Raw genomic sequence first — 27714 nt, 5'->3', positions numbered from 1 at the left:
TGTTATCTATTTGTTCACTAATATAAACATCAACATTGCCTAGATAACTGCAAGTATAATATGAAGAAGTAAAACCAAAAACATGCCTCTGTACAAACGCTTCACAGCAAACTTTATTTAAGGAAGCGTGATCAGATCATGCATACTGCGTTATTCTCCACAGGCTTAAGAACTACACGTCATAATAACAATAATAATAAACATCAACATATTCTCAGTTTCATTAAACATCTTCCTGTTTAAGCAAGCCCCTAACATTAAACACATGGTAGAGTGTTCTGCTCAAGCTCCAACCTTTGTTTCTGAAAAATTAGGCCAACAATGGTTTTAGTCTCTATAGCCTATAGCCAAGTGTTGAGCAATGCAAAACTCAAGACTCCAACACAAGAGTCCAGAAATGAGCAGTGGCCTGCCTGGCCTGCTGTTCAGTGAGTGGCCTGACTGCGGGCACACATAAAAAAAAACTTTTTTTTTTTGCAGGCCAAGCCACCGGGCCCGACGTGCCCGATTATGCAGTCCGCGCCTGCCACAGTGTAACATCGTAAGGCAGGTTGATGACAGTGGGCAGACACTGATGATGTTTCACAGGGACCCAAGAACGCAAGAACACACAAGAACCCTTATTGAGAAACGGCCACTCAGGGCCGTAGTATCACGGAGAAAAGTCTGGACGATTCCAAGGGCCCTTGACTGACAGGGGCCCTATTTTAGTTTTTTTACAGTGCACCTGAACGCAACATACAAGATACCTGCTGAATAAGTGTCCAAATGTTCATGTCATTCTGGCCAATACTCCACTTCTGTTATAACATTTCAGTCTAGAATATGGAATATCTTTCAATAATCTTTATGACTAAAAGGCTAAAAGTAATCTCATGTGTAAGAAATTACTGTTCTACATTGAAGTAAAACATGTAAATAATTAACTTGTTGGTTTTGGATTTATTTAGCTTCAAGAGTGCATTTTTGTTCGTGTGACCCTCAACACAGGCTTTGAGAATCCCGGGCCACTTACTGATATATGCTTAAATTAACACACTCATATTCTGGTTTATTTCAAGAAAAACATTTTGGCTAGTGGAAATTCTAATGGCTGGTAACTTCTAGCAGCCATATTGGCAGGTGGCCAAAAAAGCTAATTTCAAGCCCTGCAGGGAGAGCAAGTGGTGATATAGGAGTGAGTGAGAAAAGGATCAAATATTGGTGTTTAGACTGAATAATGACATCACAACTGTTCATTTAAAATGAGTTATTCCTCTAAACCTGACTTCAAATGGCGCAAATGTTTCCGCGCCCGGCGCCGTTCGGCCCCCAACCCTCAGCAAAATCTGGCCCTCTGGTGGCGAGGAAATCTTTTTGTGGTCCTCTCTATCATCACAGTTCCTGGGTTACGGCATGACAATATTTGTTCGGCCCCCGGCAACAATCTGGGTTTCTCATGTCCCATGAAAAATAATTGCCCACCCCTGATCTAGCCTGTTAAATTGGTTCTCAAAGTGAACTAGATTCATGCATTTTAGTTTAAAATGTACAAATTGTTCTTACAGGGGGCATGGCCCCCCCGAACCCCCCAAGAGGGTCCAAGCAAGGTCTACCCACCACAATCTCTCCAAATCCTGTGGGAAACATACAGTTTTAGTATTTTCTTTGTTCTTAAAAATATATATTGCCTGTTTGTGTTTTGCAATATGGATATTGTTTTATTTATAATTAAATTGAGCATTGGGCCTTTATAAGGATGTTTATTTGTATTATTTCAATTGTCACACTCATCGATACATATTGGAGGTTTGTTTATTAATTGGGAAAAGGACGACTGGAACAAACGCCGCAAACATGAGCCGGCTACTTTTTCAAACTCAAAAGTTTGGGGAACTCTCTGATTTAAAATGAGATATTCATCTAAATTGGGCTTCAAATGGCCAAAATTTTCCGCCTCCGCCCTTCGGACGGTGGCATCCGTGGGCCCGATGTGATATCCTTTCATGGGGCCCGAAATCCCTGGCTACGGCCCTGCGGCCACTGACAAGTGTTCTGAATACACACCTGTGCCTGACGACTAATGTTAGACACACTGGATGTCGTTGAGCAGCTAACATTAGCTGTAGTTTGATAAAGGAAGCACAGATTGAAACCATAGCAGCATATTCAGATAGCTGCTAAATTATAAATGGTCGACCAGACAGCATGCATAACGATAGCCAGATAGTCAATGGACTTTTTGAAGATTGCGAGCGGCTAGCCGCTTTCACGACTGTTGTCATATACACTGTAACGTTGATGTTAATGCTAACATCGCTACCGCTAGCCATCGACAGTAAAATGCTAACTAGCCATCTCATTCATGCCAGCCAGTTAACGCTAGCTAGCACTATTGTCTGCTGCAACTGTAGCCCTGTCTCCCGTGTACAAAACCATCGTCTGACACATTTTATTTCCATCTGTTTATGTGACCGTTGGCAGCCAGCTAGGTTGGCTTGTGGCTCTGAGCCAAGCCCGTCTGAGCTGAGAGCCTTTCCGCTCTCCCTATGACGAGTAGATCACATGCTTTTTTCAAAGGACACCATTGGTTCCGCGGCGAGGTGATGCCTTCACGTGCACCTCAAAAAGACATCCACAGCATTAAAAATTTGACATTGAAGAATCGATTCTTGGGAGTTTGGAATCGATCCAGGAATCGTGGCATTGAGAATCGCAATCCTTTCAAGAATCAATTTTTTGGAGCACCCCTAGTGATGACCCCCGTTACAGGGGCACATAGACTCTATTGCCTCCTGTAACAGAAAGAGTAGAGAAATAAGGATATAGGCCTAACTTTTTCAGTTTGTTTCAATGAAAGCCGTTTAGTATTTTTGCTTACTTTTAGAAATAAAATAAGTTTGGATACGAGTTATTGAATATTGGTCTGTCATGCAACATAGACGAACTATGATAAGTAGGGATGCACCGATTGCCATTTTCTTGGCCGATTCCGATTTCCGATTTTTGAATAGTCTGACTTGCCGATACCGATTTTTGCCGATTCCGATTTTTTTTCTAAAAACAACAATTGACAGCTTACACAAACGTTTTTGTAACTTTGTTTGAAAATTAAGATTCATAGAACAATTCTTACATCTAATGGGGATCCAAATAATCTTATCTTATCTTATCATTTGCATGAAGTAGGACCATCTCACTCAAACACATCTCAAAATAAAAGTGTTCCAGGTTAGGCTACTGGACAGAGCTTTTTTGTGCAAATACAATGAATACAAAAATTAAATTAAATCCAATAGCCTATATCCCACAGCTATCATGCATTTACTTTTCCAAAAGAAAACAGGTGCAACAGAACATCAAAATGATCCATGGACAAGGAGTTTATAGCCTGGCTCCAGTCCAGACCAGTCCTCTTGAGTAGAGGGGAAATGAGTTTATGAGTTACAGTAACGATCTTCAGTCTGAATATCAGGCGGAGTTTACACACAGTCCGAAGTTTGGTATGCGTATTTTTATCTGCCATCCGAAAAAATATCGTCACCCACAGAAATCCTTGCACACTTGTGAGTCCGATGCATTTTTATTATTATGTCCGTCGTTCTATTTGCAATACGAAACAAATAGTCTCTCCTGTATCTACGTTACAACATGACTGACAGGCTGAGGCACCAGCGCTGATGTGGAATGGAAAAGGCAGGTCGGGGAATGGTGGACACAATGCTCGCGTTCACCTCGCCAAGTCGGCTGTGCACTGTGGCCGGGTGCAGCAGCACTGCTTCCCGGGTAGAGAGAGCAGAGAGAGGGGGGCCAGTGAGGTGAAGCGAGCCGCTCAGACTTGACTCCAGCCGAGCGGGACTCGGCCGCATCTCTGTCTCCACGGCTTATTTTCGACTTGCATGTGTGACAAACTGCGAGATTTGTCTACTTCACTGACGGTGAAAAAAATCCACAACGAGGAAGGTATGCTGGCGTGTGTGGTGTGGTGGCTGGGTGCCTGTCTCGGTGCTTTGGGGTGCGCGCACGTCATGTGAAAATCGGCTCACAGAATCGGCTATTTAGAGTGACTGGCGCAGATCCCCGATCGAGGCCGATCACGTGAAAATCGGCCATTTCCGGTCACGTGCCGATCGATCGGTGCATCCCTAATGATAAGGTATTTCCCAACATTTGATTAAAAAAATTGCCCTGGAATTTATCCAAAATGCCCCCAAAACATATTCCATGGAAAAAGGGGTGGGGGGTGGGGGAGTGAATTTCCTACCCTGCTCTGGAGCATAAGAAGAAGATTGTGGAAGAGACTGGCTTGACCTAACCCCAAACCTAACCCCTAACCAACCATCAGGGGGGCTATTGCCTAACCCCGACCTCGTCAACCTCGTGCCTAGTTTCGCTGCCGCCACGTGGCTGCAGTGCTATCGGAAAATAGTTTCCAATAATCCAACTTGCCATTTTCAGCGTGTAGCAACGAGCTAGCGTGTAGGTTTCTGCTGTTAGCTTGCTAGCTCATTAGCGTTGTTGTTTTCACTATTTACAGCTACACATAAGGAGGAGGGAGCGGAATCCGCTCTGATTGACATGGTCGGAGGCAATGACAAAGCTTGTAATAAGCCGGGAGCGGACATCTGGCACCGACTGAAACAGTCGCTCCAATGGGAGAGCAGAGTAGAGCAGGGGAGGGCTTATCCCAGTAGCCTGTTTCCATGCAGCCAGACTACCTCGTGCCTAACCCTACAACATTCACTGCCAACCTCGTCAGCCAACCACGTCAACCCCGACCAAAGTAAGAGAGTTACCCCGGGTGTGAAAAAAGTTCCTGAGCAAATGTTCTACTGTTTGAGGACTTGACTGTGAGAATGTGTTGTGCTGGAGCAGCCAGAGAGTTCTACTGTTTGAGGACTTGACTGTGAGAATGTGTTGTGCTGGAGCAGCCAGAGAGTTCTACTGTTTAAGGACTTGACTGTGAGAATGTGTTGTGCTGGAGCAGCCAGAGAGTTCTACTGTTTGAGGACTTGACTGTGAGAATGTGTTGTGCTGGAGCAGCCAGAGAGTTCTACTGTTTGAGGACTTGACTGTGAGAATGTGTTGTGCTGGAGCAGCCAGAGAGTTCTACTGTTTGAGGACTTGACTGTGAGAATGTGTTGTGCTGGAGCAGCCAGAGAGTTCTACTGTTTGAGGACTTGACTGTGAGAATATGTTGTGCTGGAGCAGCCAGAGAGTTCTACTGTTTGAGGACTTGACTGTGAGAATGTGTTGTGCTGGAGCAGCCAGAGAGTTCTACTGTTTGAGGACTTCGCTGTGAGAATGTGTTGTGCTGGAGCAGCCAGAGAGTTCTACTGTTTGAGGACTTCTGAGGCAGCCACACCCTGTTGGCTTTTGCTGCTTTCTCCATTTATCAATGTACCAAGTAAAGAAAGGAAAAAGATATTTAACAGTTCACAGAAATAAATGAAGTGAAAACTGGGAAGCACCCTCTGTTCTGACCATGCTGGGGAAACATGTAGTATTGAGTGTTTGTAACAAAGTAGTCCTGTAGATATGGCATCAAAACACATTTACTAATTGCATTATTAACACATTGAATGCCAGCCATGTTTTCATTCCTGTAGGTAAGTTGTGCCAGGGGTGTTTTTGACGATTCTGGCTCATTTTAGAACAGCCGAGGATTCTTTTCTGTTAAGAATTCATGAACATCAATCATCTAAAAATAACTAATAGAATGTGTGCTTTCTCTGTCTAAAAGAGTTAGTTTGCAGAGTTAGTAGTTATGTAGATATTAGCCGTTGAGTACAGCATGGTTTCAGCGTCTGGAAATTTATTCAGAGATAAATGGCTTTTTGTGAAACAGTCACTTTAACCATTCATTTTTGGCATCAGTAAGACCGTCAGACATTCTAAACAATAGTTTTGAACAGTAATTTCCTCCATAACAACAGGAAACACCCCTCTCATTCAAACTCCTCCCTCCGTGTGTCTTCTCCTCCTTCCTCCTGGCTCTAGAGCCAGGAGGAAGGAGGAGCGTGTCAGAAGCGCGTTGTGCTGCCTGCCTGCCTGTCTGCCTGTCGGGCAAGACGAGTCTGAATTGGATTACTGTAAAATCGCGTCGCCATTTCCTTGAATGGCTTGCTTCCGCGGTGTGTGTGTGTGTGTGTGTGTGTGTGTGTGTGTGTGTGTGTGTGTGTGTGTGTGTGTGTGTGTGTGTGTGTGTGTGTGTTCGCGCGTTGCTGCGCGGCTCTGGGGGGAAGGGATCTCTGTCCGTTCTGTGTGTGTGTGTCCGGGCTAATGACTGTAAAATCGCCAAGCCATGTCCGCGGGAGGCGGCTGCTTTTGTGGCTTTTGGGTCCCGTGGCTGTGACTTCTCTCGGTCTCTGTCGCCACTTAGTGGTCGGTAAAATAGATTACACACATGCTCTTGCTCCAAATAGTTATCTCAGAGATGTAAAAGGGGTTGATTGATGTCCCACTGTCAAAAAAAAAAAATCTTTATGTAAGACGAGTTAGTCCGTCCTTGGCACTTAAGCGCTGGATTATGTAAGACGAGTTAGGTCGTCTATGGCACTTAATGTGTTAACAAGTCCTGTGTATTTTTTTCCACTAGGCTTTCACACTGAAAATGAGCAGCGCTGACTACGGCTCCCTAGATTGTCCAATATTGGTGGCTGACCAGTCCTGAACACCTTCAGAGGTATGTGAGCTAAAATAAAAATTGGGGCGCCAGGGTTGGGGGAGGGGCCAGGGGTGTGACGCTGAGGGCTGTTGCGGGTGGAGGTGTGCTACCAGTAGGGGAGTCTCATGGCCAGGGGCGGGAAACGCTGGGAGGGGACAGTGTGCAACAGTGACGCTGTCGCTAACCCTGGGGTGCTCCCCCGGAGTGGTGGGGATGTGGATCATCTTGACTACTGGACCCCCAGAGAAAGCAAGTGTGCCCCCCCACAAGTCTATCATGCAGTGATTTAATGTCAAAAAGTCCTCCCCCAAGATACAGACTTGACCCCTGCACCGGAGCTGTATATTTTTTGCAGTGTGCTCGTTGTTCACTTTTTCCACTTGTTTTCCTGTAACCTGAGAGAGAGAGAGAGAGAGAGAGAGAGAGGCCGCTTTCACACCGGCCTTGAAAGCCGTAAAATGCAAGGAAAAATGAGATCCGCGCCTCCGATGTGAAAGTTGTGAATGCGGGTTGGTGGGTAATCGCCTTTCGTTCCGCCAGTGGACCTAGTCACAGCGCCGGGTTACCCTGCAACCCACCTCCACCTGAAAGCGTAGGAGTGGCAAGCTGGAATGGTGCGAATGTTCACCTCATTCATAAAAAAAAATACAGGGGAAACCACCTCATCCAACAAGAAAGGCATACGTGAAAGTAAAAAAAGGCGGCCATTTTGTATTCGCTCCCAAGCACGTTTGACCTGGTCCCTGCTGATTGCAGCTGAACGCTGCATGGAGAAATATCACTAAATCACCTGCGTAAAAAGGTTATCATGAACCAGTGTTTCCCCCCTGTGGGGCGCAGTGGCATTACAGGTGTAGCCTGGTAAACCAGCCCGTCATGTGAACTCACATTTCATTTGGTTCTGCGTGACGTCCCTTAAGCCTGGGAGGGTGTTTAAGCTGCAGAGCGGAAGAGCCAATAAGTCATGTGATTGACAGCGCAAGTTGGCCAATCAGGAACGCTACTAGCACTGCACTAACAAAACAATAATGGCCGCCTCCTTGCCTGATCGTCTCAAGGAGTAATGTCAGCGTTTGTCTAGTTTAAACAGCCATAAAGTGCAGTTATTGCAGAAATAGACTCAATAACAACAATTAAACAAGTACAGGAGTATCGCCGCAACCGCAGAGTTTCTCGGCGGAAAATATGTTTTTACCATTCTCCCGAGTGGATTTGGGTTTGACTGGATCCGACGCTGATTGGCTGAAGGAGTTGTCTGCCAAGGCAACTATGCCCGCCCATGCTCCCGCCCCTGTAAGGACTGGGTGAAGAGTTGGGGCCAGACCGTCACGCAGAACCAAATGAAATGTGAGTTCACGTGACGGGCTGGTTTACCAGGCTATTACAGGTGGGGCGCAGGGGGAAATGCAGAAATGCAGCGCGGAACCAATGTTTTGACCATTTTGACATCAGACTTCTTTCCCGGCAAGCAATAAATGAACCCCGCTTCTGTAGTGACTTCGCATTGATTCCATGGATGGTTAATTTATATTGCCAAATATTTGAACGTGTTTTGTTTAGTTTTGCACAGGTTGCACTTTATTGTTATTATTTTGAAAATATGTGCAGTGCAAAACAGGTTCATTGCAGCCACTAATACAGTGATAATAAGACTTAATGCAAATTTGTCTTGCCAAATATTTGTTATTTTTTGCACAGATAGAACTTTATTGATATTGTTATAACAAAGTGATTGCACACTTGATGTTATTTCAATAAAAGTTCAACTTGTTACACTTTTGTTGGGGCGGTGGGGCATGAACATTTGTCCTCCTCCAAAGTGGGGCATGACAAAAAAAGTTTAAGAAGTCTTGTGCATATTGGCATGCATCTCATCTTAGAGATTTTGTCTGAACAAGTCATCAATTTAATTGTGTGTTATGCAGTGTTTACATCAAATTGGCTTTTTTTGTTGTTATATTTTCATAATCTAAGATTTTGTCCTTAATATGTGTTTACAGACAGACGGCGATACAGCTACTACCATGGAGGACTCACAACCTCTGCTGCCTAAGACACAGATCAGTGATGTAACTGGTCCCAACAAGCCTCTGCCACAGGTACATTCATGTTTATCCCTTCAGATTGTATTCTAGAGTGTCATGCTTAATGGTAGTCGAATATTTCAGACAAATGTTAACCTTCAGAGGGATTTTCTTCTTGGTTAATTCACACGTGGGCCACTTTTATGGCTTTTGAAGTTTACTGAACAGTGTGAAATGTTTACTGAACATGTGAAATGTTTACTGAACAACAGTGTGAAATGTTTACTGAACGGTGTGAAATGTTTACTGAACAGTGTGAAATGTTGACTGAACAGTGTGAAATGTTTACTGAACACTGTGAAATGTTTACTGAACAGTGTGAAATGTTTACTGAACAGTGTGAACTGTTTACTGAACAGTGTTAAATGTTTACTGAACAGTGTTAAATGTTTACTGAACAGTGTTAAATGTTTACTGAACAACAGTGTGAAATGTTTACTGAACAACAGTGTGAAATGTTTACTGAACAACAGTGTGAAATGTTTACTGAACAACAGTGTGAAATGTTTACTGAACAGTGTTAAATGTTTACTGAACAGTGTGAAATGTTTACTGAACAGTGTGAAATGTTTACTGAACAGTGTTAAAAAAACACATTGATGTTTCAAAGTCATAAAAGTGGCCCACGTGTGTGAAAATTATATTGCTGAACACAAATGACCACGCCCATAAACTTTTGTTAGCCACAGACCTTATTTGATGCATTCAGGCCAGGCATGTCTGAAGTCCGGCCCTGGGGCCAATTGTGGCCCGCGGACAGATTTAAAGTGGCCCTCGGCTTGTCTCTCAAAATATACTATATGTGGCCCTCTACACAGTATTGGTTAATCAAGCAAGTTCAATTTGCATTTTTTCCCTTCACCTAACGATGACAGCACCATCATACAGTTTGTACAGGAACCAAGTAGGAACAGCACATGCAGAACTGTTTTCAGATGGTAAACAAAATATTTAGAGTACATTTGTATGTGATTTTTGATTAAAAAAAATTATAACCCATATGATGCAAGAACACCTGGCCCCCCGACATTTTCACATGATCTAATCTGGCCCCCATTCAAAAAAGTTTGGGCACCCCTGATTTAGGCTAAGTGAAATCCCCATTCTAAAACCCCATACATTTCCTCCTTCAGAGATGGGAAGTAACAAAGTACAAATACTTTGTTACTGTACTTAAGTAGATTTTTCGGGTATCTGTGCTTTACTTAGTATTTATTTTTCTGACGACTTTTTACTTTTACTCCCTACATTTTAACACAAGTATCTGTACTTTCTACTCCTTACATTTCCAAAACAAGCTCATTACTTTAGTTTTAATGCATGACAATAACAATGATTAAACCGAGAAGAAACGGGGTAGAATTAATAGAGATAGTTCATTCCCCTAAATGTCAGCTTGTGATTGGCTCTCTGTAGAGCAGTTCACCAGGCTCTGCAGTCTGCTGGGTAACTTTCGGTTCAGCCCTCGACTTACTCTGAGTCTGCTAACTTGAATGGGCTAAAATAATGTAATCATGCGGCACTTCTAGACTTTCTAAATGTTATTGGACCAAATGGATCAAATTCTGATAGTGAAATGAGTCATTTCGCGGGGGCTGTGTTGTGATTGCGATGCTCAAAAGCATGTATCCAGCTCAGCTCAGCTCAGCTGACTCCAGACCAGTAGTCATACTTGCACCCGCTGAACCGATACCCAGAGCCCGGTCAGCTCTCCAGAATGACAGAAAAAGTTTAAGAAGTCTTGTGCATATTGGCATGCATCTCATTTTAGAGATTTTGTCTGAACAAGTCATCAACTTAATTGTGTGTTATGCAGTGTTTACATCAAATTGGCTTTTTTTTGTGTTATATTTTCATAATCTAAGATTTTGTCCTTAATATGTGTTTACAGACAGACGGCGATACAGCTACTACCATGGAGGACTCACAACCTCTGCTGCCTAAGACACAGATCAGTGATGTAACTGGTCCCAACAAGCCTCTGCCACAGGTGCATTCATGTTTATCCCTTCAGATTGTATTCTAGAGTGTCATGCTTAATGGTAGTCGAATATTTCAGACAGATGTTAACCTTCAGAGGGATTTTCTTCTTGGTTAATTCACACATGTGGGCCACTTTTATGGCTTTTGAAGTTTACTGAACAGTGTGAAATGTTTCCTGAACAGTGTGAAATGTTTACTGAACAGTGTTAAATGTTTACTGAACAGTGTTAAAAAAACACATTGATGTTTCAAAGTCATAAAAGTGGCCCACGTGTGTAAAAATTATATTGCTGAACACAAATGACCACGCCCATAAACTTTTGTTAGCCACAGACCTTATTTGATGCATTTAGGCCAGGCATGTCTGAAGTCCGGCCCTGGGGCCAATTGTGGCCCGCAGACAGATTTAAAGTAGCCCTCGGCTTGTCTCTCAAAATATACTATATGTGGTCCTCTACACAGTATTGGTTAATCAAGCAAGTTCAATTTGCATTGTTTCCCTTCACCTATGACAGCACCATCATACAGTTTGTACAGGAACCAAGTAGGAACAGCACATGCAGAACTAATGTTTTCAGATTGTAAACAAAATATTTAGAGTACATTTGTATGTGATTTTTGATTAAAAAAAATTATAACCCATATGATGCAAGAACACCTGGCCCCCCGACATTTTCACATGATCTAATCTGGCCCCCATTCAAAAAAGTTTGGGCACCCCTGATTTAGGCAAAGTGAAATCCCCATTCTAAAACCCCATACATTTCCTCCTTCAGAGATGGGAAGTAACAAAGTACAAATACTTTGTTACTGTACTTTAGTAGATTTTTCGGGTATCTGTACTTTACTTAGTATTTATTTTTCTGACGACTTTTTACTTTTACTCCCTACATTTTAACACAAGTATCTGTACTTTCTACTCCTTACATTTCCAAAACAAGCTCATTACTTTAGTTTTAATGCATGACAACAATGATTAAACCGAGAAGAAACGGGGTAGAATTAATAGAGATAGTTCATTCCCCTAAATGTCAGCTTGTGATTGGCTCTCTGTAGAGCAGCTCACCAGGCTCTGCAGTCTGCTGGGTAACTTTCGGTTCAGCCCTCGACTTACTCTGAGTCTGCTAACTTAAATGGGCTAAAATAATGTAATCATGCGGCACTTCTAGACTTTCTAAATGTTATTGGACCAAATGGATCAAATTCTGATAGTGAAATGAGTCATTTCGCGGGGGCTGTGTTGTGATTGCGATGCTCAAAAGCATGTATCCAGCTCAGCTCAGCTCAGCTGACTCCAGACCAGTAGTCATACTCGCACCCGCTGAACCGATACGCAGAGCCCGGTCAGCTCTCCAGAATGACAGAAAAAGTTTAAGAAGTCTTGTGCATATTGGCATGCATCTCATTTTAGAGATTTTGTCTGAACAAGTCATCAACTTAATTGTGTGTTATGCAGTGTTTACATCAAATTGGCTTTTTTTTGTTATATTTTCATAATCTAAGATTTTGTCCTTAACACATTCACTGCCAGCCTTTTTTTTTTTACTGTGGGTAGGTTCTTCCAGAGGGTTTTTTTGAGGATTCTGGCTCATTTTACAAGAGCCGAGGATTATTTTCTGCTTGGAGTTTGTGAACACAAAGTTCACAAAAGTACTAATAGAATGTGTGCTTCCTCTGTCTAAAAGAGTTAGTTTGTAGAGTTAGTAGTTATGTAGATATTAGCCGTTGAGTACAGCATGGTTTCAGCGTCTGAGAGTGAAAGCTGAGATAATCGCAGTTTTGTGAAATTCAATCAAACAGGCAGAACAGTCACTTTAACCATTTATTTTTGGCATCAGTGAGAGATCAGACATCTAAACAATATAGTTCTGAACGCCCTCTCCTTCAAACTCCTCCCTCCGTGGGCGTGTCTGGTGGCTTTCAGCCTGCATTTGTCACAAGCGAGTGTTCTGCTGCTGCTGCTGCTGCTGCGAGTTTGAGCAGCCTCCCTCCCTGGCAGCGAGTGTGGATAGGGCTCACTTGTTTCTTGGGTTTGAGAGCTTTGATGAAGCTTTGTGCGATTCTAGGCTTTATGCTGCGTGTTTCAAACTGTGTTTTCCACCCAGTCTATTTTTGGAATCCCCCACCGCCAGCTCCCAGCGCGATAATGTGCGAAAGTGAAAGCGTTTTCGCCAATCCATTTTACAGTAGAGAATGGTTTCCTTGCGCGTTACCCTACAGTTTTGGCTCTGCTTTTCCTAGTGTGGAGAGCACTGTCGCCACTTAGTGGGTCTGTGGAATGGGTTGTACACGTTCGCTGACTCCAATATTTTTATAGGAGACGGGGGGAGCGTTGATCCACGCCCGACCGTCATTTTTTTTTTTTTTTTTTTTAAGACGAGATATCTCGTCTTTGGCAGTCAACGGTTGGATTCTGTAAGACGAGATATCTCGTCATTGGCAGTGAACGTGTTAATATGTGTTTACAGACAGACGGCGATACAGCTACTACCATGGAGGACTCACAACCTCTGCTGCCTAAGACACAGATCAGTGATGTAACTGGTCCCAACAAGCCTCTGCCACAGGTACATTCATGTTTATCCCTTCAGATTGTATTCTAGAGTGTCATGCTTAATGGTAGTCGAATATTTCAGACAAATGTTAACCTTCAGAGGGATTTTCTTCTTGGTTAATTCACACATGTGGGCCACTTTTATGGCTTTTGAAGTTTACTGAACAGTGTGAAATGTTTCCTGAACAGTGTAAAATGTTTACTGAACAGTGTTAAATGTTTACTGAACAGTGTTAAAAAAACACATTGATGTTTCAAAGTCATAAAAGTGGCCCACGTGTGTGAAAATTATATTGCTGAACACAAATGACCACGCCCATAAACTTTTGTTAGCCACAGACCTTATTTGATGCATTTAGGCCAGGCATGTCTGAAGTCCGGCCCTGGGGCCAATTGTGGCCCGCAGACAGATTTAAAGTGGCCCTCGGCTTGTCTCTCAAAATATACTATATGTGGTCCTCTACACCAGTGGTTCTCAAACTTTTTACACCAAGTACCCCCTGAGAAATTAGTTGGCTCTCCAAGTACCCCCATATATGACCGACGTTAAAATACAGTCTATTCAGCTGCACAGTTTACACAGGAGGCACATTTATTCTTAATAACATCATTTATTGGTAACTTTTGTCAGCCACAGCCACAATGTACAAACGGGCAGCACTAGAACTAGCAAACTCAAACAAAAGAACATTAAGAACTGTATTTGAGCAAATGTAGGCTTCAAACACACACACACCCACCCACACACACACACACACACACACAAAATAAGTGAGATCATTAAGAACACAATGAATAACAACAATAATAATAACTGCTTCATTCTCAAAAAGGCAAGTGAAAAAAACAAGATTAACAGCAGCATTTCAATTGTGCTTAATTCAAACACACACACACACACACACACACACAATTATCATGCAATGCAAGGGGCAGCACCTCAGGAAGTGAGAACATATCTATCATTTCCACACATCAAATGAGAAACCTAAGAACTGTATTTCAGCAATTGTACTTCAAACACACATACAGAACATGTTGGTGTCCTGACAACTCACATAAGCCTAATGTGAGCCTAATGTGAAGGATGTGCCTGTCTCTGTGAACACAGTCCTTTGATGTCTGGGGTGATTGAGCTGAGCTTCAGTCTCAGGTCTGGCTCAGCATCCAGCCTGCTCCTGTACTTGGTTTTGATGGCAGCAAGTGAAGAGAAGCCTTTCTCGCACAGATATGTGGTCGCAAAAGGAAGGAGAAAGCGCACAGCTTTGTCAGACAGGACAGGGTATTCTCTGTGTTGCTTTATCCAAAAGTCCAACAAAGACTGCTTTCTGAAAGCAGGCTTCAGTGTTTCATCACAAGACAATTCAATTAAACTCTCCTGCTCAGCCACAGTGAAGTCCTTTGGCAGTTCAGAGGCTTGCATGTTGAAGGGGCTTCTCATCCAGCTGTTGGCTTTGGTCATCACTGGGAAATACTGGCGGAACTGTTGTCTGAGCGAGACGAGGTGTGCAACCATGTTGTCCCTCACTCCATCATCAAGGCTCAGCTCGTTGTCAGACAGAAAACTCTCCAAAGCAGGGAAAGCTGAAACATCACCTGCCTTGACTTTGATTTCAAACAACTCCAACTTTTTCAACATTGTGTTAATTTTGTCCTGCACATCAAACACATTGATGGAGAGTCCCTGTAATCCCAAATTCAGGTCGTTTAAACGGGAGAAAATGTCTGACAAGTATGCCAGCTGACTGAGCCACACTGTATCCTCAAACACATCTGATAAAGGGAAGTTTTTGTCCTGCAAGAAAATGTTGACCTCTTTGTGCAATTCAAAAAGCCTGGAAAGCACTTTTCCTCTTGATAGCCATCTTACTTCTGTATGAAGCAAGAGTTGGACATGCTCACTGCCCATCTCATCACAGAGCACTTGGAATAAGCGAGACTGCATTGGTCTGGCCTTTATGAAGTTCACAGTTTTTACAGCAGAGTCCAGCACCGATTTCAACTCATCAGGCATCCTCTTCACCGCCAGCGCCTCACGGTGGATGCTGCAGTGACTCCATCGCATCTCCGGTGCCACCTGTTGAATCCGAGCTGCTACTCCGCTGTGACGGCCCGTCATAGCCCTCGCGCCGTCTGTGCAGACTCCAACACACTTTTTCCATTCAAGCCCATTCTCTTGCACAAACGCATCCAGGAGCTGGAATATGTGCTCCGCTGTAGTTCTGGTCTCAAGTGGTTTACAGAAGAGAAAGTCCTCCTGAGCTGCACCATCATGTTCATATCTGACGTAAACCATCAAATTGGCCAAATCTGCAACATCAGTACTCTCATCCAGCTGGATGGAATAATAGCGACTACTTTTAATGCGCTCAATCAGTGTCTTTTTAACATCCTCTGTCATGTCTCTTATTTTCCGTGCCACCGTGTCGTTTGAAAGCGGCACCAAGTTTAACTGTTTGGCAGCCTTCTGGCCACACATGATTTTTGTCATCTCTTTGGCTAATGGTAAACACAATTGTTCGCCAATTGTGTGTGGCTTACCGGCTTTTGCTATGCGGAGGCTGGCACAATACGAGGCTTCCTGTGCCTTGGCTGTGGGTGTACTGCAGGATTGAATCGTGGATTTAGCCTTATTCAGTGCATCACGTTTTCTTGTGAAGAAATCTTCTGGTTTGTCTTTCAGCTCGGCATGTTTTGTTGTAAGGTGCCGTTGGAGGTGCGATGGTTTCATGCAGTCATTGCTAAGCACTTCACCACAAATCACGCACTGTGGCCTGTGCTCTTCCTCCGTCCCACCGCAGCTGAATCCAAACTTAATGTAACTGAGGCTGTATTTGCGTAATTTTTTACGTCGTTTCTTTGTGGATTCCACACTTGCGCTGCTCACGGAGCCACTAGCAGCACACGTGGTGCTCGGTTCAGCACTAACGCTGTTAACGTTAGCACTGGAAGACGTTGTTGCGGCTGTGAATACCTCTCGTGGTGCGCCTATGGCGGAGCCTGCACTGGTGCCTGCTTCGCTGTCCTCGTTCACTTGTTGAATGTCATTGCTGCTGGACTCCTCCACACGTCTCTTTCGAATACTTCCCGTTTTCAGCCAATTTTGCAACATGCCTGCAGCTTCTTGCTTGTAACATTAGCAGCAAATTGTGTGTAGGCGCATCGTCGCGCAACAGGTAGTAGTGTCCGTCAGAAACAACGCCGGAAACACATTTATTTAATAATGTTGTTCCTAAATCTACAACAACAAAATGAATGTAGATACAGGTTATTTTAAACCCCATTTCAATTCTGAAGCTCATTTTCATTCGTAGTATACTGATAGTATTACTGTACAACATTTTTAACGTTGGTTTTATTTCACATAAAATAACATTGAGATTCCAGGGATCCCTCCGAGTACCCCCAGCAGGGGGCGCAAGTACCCCCGGGGGTACGCGTACCCCAGTTTGAGAATCACTGCTCTACACAGTATTGGTTAATCAAGCAAGTTCAATTTGCATGGTTTCCCTTCACCTATGACAGCACCATCATACAGTTTGTACAGGAACCAAGTAGGAACAGCACATGCAGAACTAATGTTTTCAGATTGTAAACAAAATATTTAGAGTACATTTGTATGTGATTTTTGATTAAAAAAAATTATAACCCATATGATGCAAGAACACCTGGCCCCCCGACATTTTCACATGATCTAATCTGGCCCCCATTCAAAAAAGTTTGGGCACCCCTGATTTAGACAAAGTGAAATCCCCATTCTAAAACCCCATACATTTCCTCCTTCAGAGATGGGAAGTAACAAAGTACAAATACTTTGTTACTGTACTTAAGTAGATTTTTCGGGTATCTGTACTTTACTTAGTATTTATTTTTCTGACGACTTTTTACTTTTACTCCCTACATTTTAACACAAGTATCTGTACTTTCTACTCCTTACATTTCCAAAACAAGCTCATTACTTTAGTTTTAATGCATGACTACAATGATTAAACCGAGAAGAAACGGGGTAGAATTAATAGAGATAGTTCATTCCCCTAAATGTCAGCTTGTGATTGGCTCTCTGTAGAGCAGCTCACCAGGCTCTGCAGTCTGCTGGGTAACTTTCGGTTCAGCCCTCGACTTACTCTGAGTCTGCTAACTTGAATGGGCTAAAATAATGTAATCATGCGGCACTTCTAGACTTTCTAAATGTTATTGGACCAAATGGATCAAATTCTGATAGTGAAATGAGTCATTTCGCGGGGGCTGTGTTGTGATTGCGATGCTCAAAAGCATGTATCCAGCTCAGCTCAGCTCAGCTGACTCCAGACCAGTAGTCATACTTGCACCCGCTGAACCGATACCCAGAGCCCGGTCAGCTCTCCAGAATGACAGAAAAAGTTTAAGAAGTCTTGTGCATATTGGCATGCATCTCATTTTAGAGATTTTGTCTGAACAAGTCATCAACTTAATTGTGTGTTATGCAGTGTTTACATCAAATTGGCTTTTTTTTGTTATATTTTCATAATCTAAGATTTTGTCCTTAACACATTCACTGCCAGCCTTTTTTTTTTTTACTGTAGGTAGGTTCTTCCAGAGGGTTTTTTTGATGATTCTGGCTCATTTTACAAGAGCCGAGGATTATTTTCTGCTTGGAGTTTGTGAACACAAAGTTCACAAAAGTACTAATAGAATGTGTGCTTTCTCTGTCTAAAAGAGTTAGTTTGTAGAGTTAGTAGTTATGTAGATATTAGCCGTTGAGTACAGCATGGTTTCAGCGTCTGAGAGTGAAAGCTGAGATAATCGCAGTTTTGTGAAATTCAATCAAACAGGCAGAACAGTCACTTTAACCATTTATTTTTGGCATCAGTGAGAGATCAGACATCTAAACAATATAGTTCTGAACGCCCTCTCCTTCAAACTCCTCCCTCCGTGGGCGTGTCTGGTGGCTTTCAGCCTGCGTTTGTCACAAGCGAGTGTTCTGCTGCTGCTGCTGCTGCTGCGAGTTTGAGCAGCCTCCCTCCCTGGCAGCGAGTGTGGATAGGGCTCACTTGTTTCTTGGGTTTGAGAGCTTTGATGAAGCTTTGTGCGATTCTAGGCTTTATGCTGCGTGTTTCAAACTGTGTTTTCCACCCAGTCTATTTTTGGAATCCCCCACCGCCAGCTCCCAGCGCGATAATGTGCGAAAGTGAAAGCGTTTTCGCCAATCCATTTTACAGTAGAGAATGGTTTCCTCGCGCGTTACCCTACAGTTTTGGCTCTGCTTTCCATAGTGTGGAGAGCACTGTCGCCACTTAGTAGGTCCGTGGAATGGGTTGTACACGTTCGCTGACTCCAATATTTTTATAGGAGACGGGGGGAGCGTTGATCCACGCCCGACCGTCAATTTTTTTTTTTTTTTTATTTAAGACGAGATATCTCGTCTTTGGCAGTCAACGGTTGGATTCTGTAAGACGAGATATCTCGTCATTGGCAGTGAACGTGTTAATATGTGTTTACAGACAGACGGCGATACAGCTACTACCATGGAGGACTCACAACCTCTGCTGCCTAAGACACAGATCAGTGATGTAACTGGTCCCAACAAGCCTCTGCCACAGGTACATTCATGTTTATCCCTTCAGATTGTATTCTAGAGTGTCATGCTTAATGGTAGTCGAATATTTCAGACAAATGTTAACCTTCAGAGGGATTTTCTTCTTGGTTAATTCACACATGTGGGCCACTTTTAAGGCTTTTGAAGTTTACTTAACAGTGTGAAATGTTTCCTGAACAGTGTGAAATGTTTACTGAACAGTGTTAAATGTTTACTGAACAGTGTTAAAAAAACACATTGATGTTTCAAAGTCATAAAAGTGGCCCACGTGTGTGAAAATTATATTGCTGAACACAAATGACCACGCCCATAAACTTTTGTTAGCCACAGACCTTATTTGATGCATTTAGGCCAGGCATGTCTGAAGTCCGGCCCTGGGGCCAATTGTGGCCCGCAGACAGATTTAAAGTGGCCCTCGGCTTGTCTCTCAAAATATACTATATGTGGTCCTCTACACAGTATTGGTTAATCAAGCAAGTTCAATTTGCATTGTTTCCCTTCACCTATGACAGCACCATCATACAGTTTGTACAGGAACCAAGTAGGAACAGCACATGCAGAACTAATGTTTTCAGATTGTAAACAAAATATTTAGAGTACATTTGTATGTGATTTTTGATTAAAAAAAATTATAACCCATATGATGCAAGAACATCTGGCCCCCCGACATTTTCACATGATCTAATCTGGCCCCCATTCAAAAAAGTTTGGGCACCCCTGATTTAGGCAAAGTGAAATCCCCATTCTAAAACCCCATACATTTCCTCCTTCAGAGATGGGAAGTAACAAAGTACAAATACTTTGTTACTGTACTTAAGTAGATTTTTCGGGTATCTGTACTTTACTTAGTATTTATTTTTCTGACGACTTTTTACTTTTACTCCCTACATTTTAACACAAGTATCTGTACTTTCTACTCCTTACATTTCCAAAACAAGCTAATTACTTTAGTTTTAATGCATGACAACAATGATTAAACCGAGAAGAAACGGGGTAGAATTAATAGAGATAGTTCATTCCCCTAAATGTCAGCTTGTGATTGGCTCTCTGTAGAGCAGCTCACCAGGCTCTGCAGTCTGCTGGGTAACTTTCGGTTTAGCCCTCGACCTACTCTGAGTCTGCTAACTTGAATGGGCTAAAATAATGTAATCATGCGGCACTTCTAGACTTTCTAAATGTTATTGGACCAAATGGATCAAATTCTGATAGTGAAATGAGTCATTTCGCGGGGGCTGTGTTGTGATTGCGACGCTCAAAAGCATGTATCCAGCTCAGCTCAGCTCAGCTGACTCCAGACCAGTAGTCATACTCGCACCCGCTGAACCGATACGCAGAGCCCGGTCAGCTCTCCAGAATGACAGAAAAAGTTTAAGAAGTCTTGTGCATATTGGCATGCATCTCATTTTAGAGATTTTGTCTGAACAAGTCATCAATTTAATTGTGTGTTATGCAGTGTTTACATCAAATTGCCATTTTTTTGTTATATTTTCATAATCTAAGATATTGTCCTTAATATGTGTTTACAGACTGACGGCGATACAGCTACTACCATGGAGGACTCACAACCTCTGCTGCCTAAGACACAGATCAGTGATGTAACTGGGCCCAACAAGCCTCTGCCACAGGTACATTCATGTTTATCCCTTCAGATTGTATTCTAGAGTGTCATGCTTAACTCATTCACCGCCAATGACGTCTTTGACGTGTTATCAGAAATAGCCCTCCCCGCCAAGGACGTGTTTGACGTGTTTTTGTTTTTATTACTGCAGGGCGTATTTCAAACACTTACCCAGCCTCTGACAGAGTATCATGTCCCTAGCATCTAAGACAACACGTGAACAAACACATACCGCAGCTGTTGTTTTGAAATTGAGCAAGAGGAAAAGCAGAAAACGGGTAACGCTTCCTTGTGCAGACAGGAGAAACGCCATTGAAACGCGCCTCGGCGCGCTGCACGAGCTGGAGTCGCCTTCCTCTGTGCCAGCCCGGAGAAAACGGGAGAAAGTAATCAAGAGATGTGTTTGATCATCGGAGGAATGAGGAAATGATCGATCAGTTTGCGAGGGCGGTGAGGACGTGTTGAATAGCCGAGGGGAAAACGGGAACGATTTCAGGGAGGATATGACAGGGAGACATGGACGAGGACGGGTGGACCAGAACATAAACAAAATAAACACACAACAGCAAGGCACAAGGCAGAAGCGGCTGCGGCAGTCACAGCAGCCCGCTGTCCTTTCTCAAGAGCTATTCAGTTGGTTCATGAAATCGCTGGGCTGCGTGCCCTCCAGTGTTGCTCCTGGCCAATCCCAGCGCCACAGGGCGTGGTTATTGCTTATCTTATGTGGGGTTAGAAATCTAAAAGGGGGATCGTGTGTGTGTGTGTGTGTGTGTGTGTGTGTGTGTGTCTGTCTGTCTGTCTGTCTGTGTCTGTCTGTCTGTCTGTCTGTCTGTCTGTCTGTCTGTCTGTCTGTCTGTCTGCACACTCACTCACCGAGTAAACTGTATTGTTGAATGTAAAAAAAAAGCACTTCATGTGTATATATATATATATATATATATATTATTTTTTTTGTCATTTGTGTCCTAACGAATAATATTTACATGTCTGATGTCAATACAGTTCAAAATAAAAGAATTGAGAGTGAGTTCTGGCTGAGATTGTGCCCTTTTACAAAAATGCTTTTTTCTCCCTTTTCTCTTCCCAGACAGGCTTTTTTGGTGAACATGGGGTGTATAAAAAGGGTTATAAGTAGAGTACAGAACATGCTAAAAGCTAACTTTCTTTTTGGGGGTGAAAGTAGAGACTTAGATCTTCATTTCGAGGTATTGGACATCACTGTAGTCCTAGTACAGAATTTACTGTGGGTCTTGAAAGATGACCAAACATTATGGAAATACTTGGCCTGTGCCAAAAATGCCAGTCAGATATTGGCAGTGAATGAGTTAATGGTAGTCAAATATTTCAGACAAATGTTAACCTTCAGAGGTATTTTCTTCTTGGTTAATTCACACATGTGGGCCACTTTTATGGCTTTTGAAGTTTACTGAACAGTGTGAAATGTTTCCTGAACAGTGTAAAATGTTTACTGAACAGTGTTAAATGTTTACTGAACAGTGTGAAATGTTTACTTAACAGTGTTAAATGTTTACTGAACAGTGTTAAAAAAACACATTGATGTTTCAAAGTCATAAAAGTGGCCCACGTGTGTGAAAATTGTATTGCTGAACACAAATGACCACGCCCATAAACTTTTGTTAGCCACAGACCTTATTTGATGCATTTAGGCCAGGCATGTCTGAAGTCCGGCCCTGGGGCCAATTGTGGCCCGCAGACAGATTTAAAGTGGCCCTCGGCTTGTCTTTCAAAATATACTATATGTGGTCCTCTACACAGTATTGGTTAATCAAGCAAGTTCAATTTGCATTGTTTCCCTTCCGCTAATGATGACAGCACCATCATACAGTTTGTACAGGAACCAAGTAGGAACAGCACATGCAGAACTAATGTTTTCAGATGGTAAACAAAATATTTAGAGTACATTTGTATGTGATTTTTGATTAAAAAAAATTATAACCCATATGATGCAAGAACACCTGGCCCCCCCAACATTTTCACATGATCTAATCTGGCCCCCATTCAAAAAAGTTTGGGCACCCCTGATTTAGGCTAAGTGAAATCCCCATTCTAAAACCCCATACTTTTCCTCCTTCAGAGATGGGAAGTAACAAAGTACAAATACTTCGTTACTGTACTTAAGTAGATTTTTTGGGTATCTGTACTTTACTTAGTATTTATTTTTCTGACGACTTTTTACTTTTACTCCCTACATTTTAACACAAGTATCTGTACTTTCTACTCCTTACATTTCCAAAACAAGCTGGTTACTTTAGTTTTAATGCATGACAACAACGATTAAACCGAGAAGAAACGGGGTAGAATTAATAGAGATAGTTCATTCCCCTAAATGTCAGGTTGTGATTGGCTCTCTGTAGAGCAGCTCACCAGGCTCTGCAGTCTGCTGGGTAACTTTCGGTTCAGCCCTCGACTTACTCTGAGTCTGCTAACTTGAATGGGCTAAAATAATGTACCGTAATCCTGCGGCACTTCTAGACTTTCTAAATGTTATTGGACCAAATGGATCAAATTCTGATAGTAAAATGAGTCATTTTGCCAGTGCTCTGTTGTGATTGCGACCCTCAAAAGCATGTATCCAGCTCAGCTCAGCTCAGCTGACTCCAGACCAGTAGTCATACTCGCACCCGCTGAACCGATACGCAGAGCCCGGTCAGCTGACTCCAGACCAGCAGTTATACTCGCTGAACCACTCAATACATTATGCGTGGACTGTTGTTTTAAACTATGTTGTCATTTAGCAGATCATCTCAGAAAGGCAGCGGCTGCAACTTGCAGGCATTTTTAAAATGTCATTATTAAATAATTACCTTTGCTAGAGGAACGTTAAGTGAATAGCCTACTTTCTAACGTGAGGGAAGCACACAAAAACAGGACAAGCAGAGGGTATAGTTCTTGCACAAAGGATAGTTACATCTTGTCTTGTGTTTTTGAATCTCAGTGTATGTGCTCCAGAGGCTTCAATAAAGTAGGAGACACCTTGTATCCAACAGTTAAACTTTTGTGATTAACTATTTGCATATTCATATATCCTGGAAATATTAATGATGTCATTTTAAGAATTTTAATGGGATAATTTGACTGTTTTTTGGGAAAAACCATAGCACACATTATTAATCAAAGTAGAGTTTTAAGATGTATAAAAACATGTTTGTAGGGGATATTTTGAGTTAGTCTTCAAATTATATTATTAATATGACATGAGGTTCAGTTAGCTTTGCACAGAAACATCCGGTAAAAATACTTTTTACTTTTACTCTTTGAGTACATTTCATAGCCTGTACTTTTTTACTTTTACTTGAGTAAATAGTTGAATCGGTACTTCTAGATATGTGACAAAACGACATGCTGCTTGATTTGAAAAAGCCTATGGGAAAAACCAAGAAATGAAGGCGAAGCTCGTCTCTTCTTGTCTCACTATACTCTTTGGCTGTGCTCAGACAGGAAACTTCAGACTGCGGCCCAGCTGCAGCTACTCCGCTCTGCGGCCCGCAGTACAAACACAACATTCTCCCCCTCCCTCCTCCTCTCTCTCTCCTCTCTGCACAATCAAAGAGGTTGAGTGGTTCTCAATGTGAGGTCCTTGAGAGGATTCCAGGATTCTCCTTTATCTCTCAACCTAATATATATGGAATTCTGGACAAAATCAGATCTAGGCTACATAAAAAAAAAAAAAAAAAAAAAAACATCAGATCTGAGAGACCAAATCTCATCATATGGGGGTCCATTGCCCCAATGTGAACTAAATTAGGGGTCCTTAATATGAAAAAGGTTGGGAATGATTTACAGCAACACAATGCCATTTCCTTCCTTTTATTTCTATTTATGATTATAGTGGCTTTTAGGCTTGGAGTTGGGATGAGCCGGGAAAGGGTACAGGGGGAGTAGGGGAGTTACTATCTTGGAATCCCATAGTCTTTGGTTCATCGTGACTAGGGGTGCACCGATCACGTTTTTTGCCACCGATCACCGATTGCCGATCACCTATGAGAAATATCTGCCCAACCGATCATCGACCGATCACCGATTACCGATTACCGATCACCGATATATATATATATATTTATTTTATATTTTGTAGGCTAAAGGAAACTGCCAACATGAGACAGATGGGAGTTCAACCGTTTAGTTGTCAGTTCTCTTCAGTACAGTACAGCAGTATAGGCTTTTTACAGCATTATGACAGGAATAGTAGGATTGTGTGTGGTCTGGAAAAAGGAGGCAATAAAATATACAAACAGGTCAGTAACCAAGCTTGCTGTTATATAGGCCAATTATAGTGATAATTAACAACTAATAATATATAAATGATAATTAGGTAAACTGTAAGTCAGTTACTCTTAAACACCAGTCTTGAACCATGACTAAAGCCAAAGAGCTCCCACTCATAGAACCGGGGTTATGCACAATAACCGTCATACATTGGGATCCGCATCGAACGAACATCAAAACGACCCGCCCATCGAGGCCGAGTTACAGTGTTATAATTAGCAGCACTATGAGTGCGATCTACATAATGGTGACAGGGTTACATGACGGGAGAAACAACAGAATCACAAGCTACACACGAGGGATTACATGTTCAACTGTCCAAAGAAAGGAAGAAAGTCCGTCTGAATGGAGCGCACATCCACATAGCAGCACACTTTCGCTTCCTTCAAAGTGCCCGCAGGAACATCAATGCTTGCGTGGAAATTGTCTGTGTGTGCGCGTGCACTACCCCGACTACCACGTTAATCTGGGACTTTAATACACACGGATTTAACAGCATGCAAATGCCTCGGTAGGCGGGAGGACTGGAGGTAACTTCTCTCTGCTGAGTCTGCTCTAATCACCAGCTGATTTGTGTGATTCAAAGACGCAAGAGGTGTGTTGACAGTCTGGTGCGGTGTGTGCATGGAGGTGAGTACACTGACGAAAGCAAAGCGTGTGCTTTGCAACACAATGATATAAACGTTAGAGCACAATATGAAAGTTAAACGATAGACATTGAAGACATGAAAATGGGCTGCCTCATGTTTCTCACGTGCAGCATGATCGGCTATGCGATCGGCAACATTAAAGGAATATCGGAAACAGCAGATCACATATTTGAGGTCCAAATCGGCCGATACAGATTGCGTGCAGATCGATCGGTGCACCCCTAATCGTGACGTCAAGTTGTACCACATTTTGGGCATTTTTGAGGGCAAAAAAAAGCAGTTTTGAGGCACAGGCTGAAAATGATACAAATGGTACAATGGTAACAGTTTGGTCTCAAATGTGGAAATTTTGACCATAAATCTTCAAACACCACCAAGCTGAAAAAAGCATTTTGGGGGTTAGTTACACTTTAAGTACAGAATGTGGGTACTTTTTAGGGATGCACGATATGGATTTTTAGAGCCGATACAATAACCGATAAATATAGGCTTCTCCTGGCCGATAACCGATACGATAAACCGATAATTATTTAACATTTCTGTATTAAAAAAATAAGTTCTTAACCTGTATTTTATGCACACCTGGGGTTAAAAAAAATAAGAAAGAAAGGGCAGATGTAGTGAGCAAAGATGGATGATTTAATATTCCATAGCTCTGACCTAAGCAAATTTGACATCACTATTGTGAACACAAACAACACTTCTGATATCTCTCTTCCTTCTCTCCCCTCTCTCCCGATGAAGTGCTTAAACTCATCAGCTTGAACCGAGCTACTTACTGCCCCCTCAATCCTATCCCTTCCTCTCTCCTCCAAACCATCTCACCTGACATATCTCCCTTCCTCACTACCTTCATAAACTCCTCTCTGTCCTCTGGTCTTGTTCCGCCTGCTCTAAAGACTGCAAGAGTCAAGCCTCTGCTTAAGAAACCCTCCCTTGACCCTACTGCTATTCAGAACTACAGACCTGTCTCTCTTCTCTCATTCCTTTCCAAAACCCTCGAACGAGCAGCGTCCAAACAACTTTCTCTCTATCTCTCCCAGAATGACCTCCTGGACCCTCTGCAGTCCGGTTTCAAGGCTTCTCACTCCACTGAGACAGCTCTTCTTGCTGTCACAGAGGCCCTTCACACTGCTAAGGCCTCATCCCTCTCCTCTGTCCTTCTCCTCCTTGACCTGTCTGCTGCCTTCGATACAGTCAACCACCAAATCCTTCTTTCCACTCTGTCTGACCTCGGCATTTCAGGTTCTGCACTCTCCTGGTTTGCTTCCTATCGCTCGAACCGCTCATACCAGGTCGTATGGAGAGGGTCCCTCTCCAGATCCTGCCCTCTTACCACCGGTGTCCCCCAGGACTCAGTCCTGGGCCCCTTACTTTTCCTTCTCTATATCAGATCTCTTGCCTATGTGATCTCTTCTCATGGCTTTTCTTATGACTGCTATGCTGATGACACCCAGCTTTTCCTTTCCTTCCCCCCCTCCGACACTCAAATCGAGGCTCGCATCTCTGCATGCCTCAAAGACATTGGCGACTGGATGTCTGCCCACCACCTCAAGCTTAACCTTGGTAAGACAGAGCTACACTTCCTCCCAGGGAAAGACTGCCCTCTCGCAGATCTCTCCATCTCCATTGACAACACCACTGTACTTCCCTCCCAAACAGCTAAGAACCTTGGGGTGATCCTCGACAACCAGCTGTCTTGCTCAGCTAACATAGCTGCGACAGCACGCTCCTGTAGGTTCTCCCTCTACAACATCCGCAAAATCCGTCCCTTTCTCACAAGAGAAGCGACTCAACTCCTGGTCCAGTCACTTATCATCCCTCGCCTGGACTACTGCAACGTGCTCCTGGCCGGCCTACCTGCCACCGACATCCGACCGCTTCAGCTCATTCAGAACGCTGCAGCCCGTCTGGTATTCAAGCAACCCAAATTCTCTCATTTCACTCCCCTCTTCCGGGACCTCCACTGGCTTCCCATCTCAGCTCGCATCAAATTCAAGACACTGGTACTGGCCTACAGGGCAGTACACCAGTCAGCTCCCCTGTACCTGCAATCTATGGTCAGGTTCCAAACCTCTCAGCGCTCCCTTCGCTCCTCCACCAGTGCAGGTCGCCTCGCCCCTCCTTCGCTACGGGGGCTCAAAAGTCGCTCATCCCAATCTCAACTCTTCTCGTCCCTGGCACCTCAATGGTGGAACGAGCTTCCACCTTCGGTCAGGACTGCTGAATCACTGCCGATCTTTCGGAAAAGACTAAAGACTCACCTTTTCAGGCTCCATCTGGGCCCTTCTTGATCTAACTTATTTCTCTCTCTTTC

The 27714-nt window shown here is 43.1% G+C and overlaps 1 protein-coding gene across 2 annotated transcripts in view; it reads left to right on the top strand.

Moving 5' to 3' along the window:
• Window positions 1-27714, top strand: part of LOC310789400 (NACHT, LRR and PYD domains-containing protein 3-like) — a 291155-nt gene that overhangs the window by 15848 nt on the left and 247593 nt on the right. For both annotated transcript variants that reach the window (XM_083651041.1, XM_083651043.1), the window contains exons 2-7: window positions 6578-6664; window positions 8647-8745; window positions 10622-10720; window positions 13182-13280; window positions 18748-18846; window positions 20369-20467. In XM_083651041.1, the coding sequence (XP_083507167.1) occupies window positions 8671-8745; window positions 10622-10720; window positions 13182-13280; window positions 18748-18846; window positions 20369-20467 (471 nt within the window). In that variant the 5' untranslated portion in view covers window positions 6578-6664; window positions 8647-8670. The remainder of the gene's footprint in view (window positions 1-6577; window positions 6665-8646; window positions 8746-10621; window positions 10721-13181; window positions 13281-18747; window positions 18847-20368; window positions 20468-27714) is intronic.

This window comes from Poromitra crassiceps (genome assembly GCF_964638095.1).
Source record: "Poromitra crassiceps genome assembly, chromosome: 14".
In the NCBI taxonomy this organism is placed as follows: Eukaryota; Metazoa; Chordata; class Actinopteri; order Beryciformes; family Melamphaidae; genus Poromitra; species Poromitra crassiceps.
This window is presented reverse-complemented; position numbering and strand designations above follow the sequence as displayed.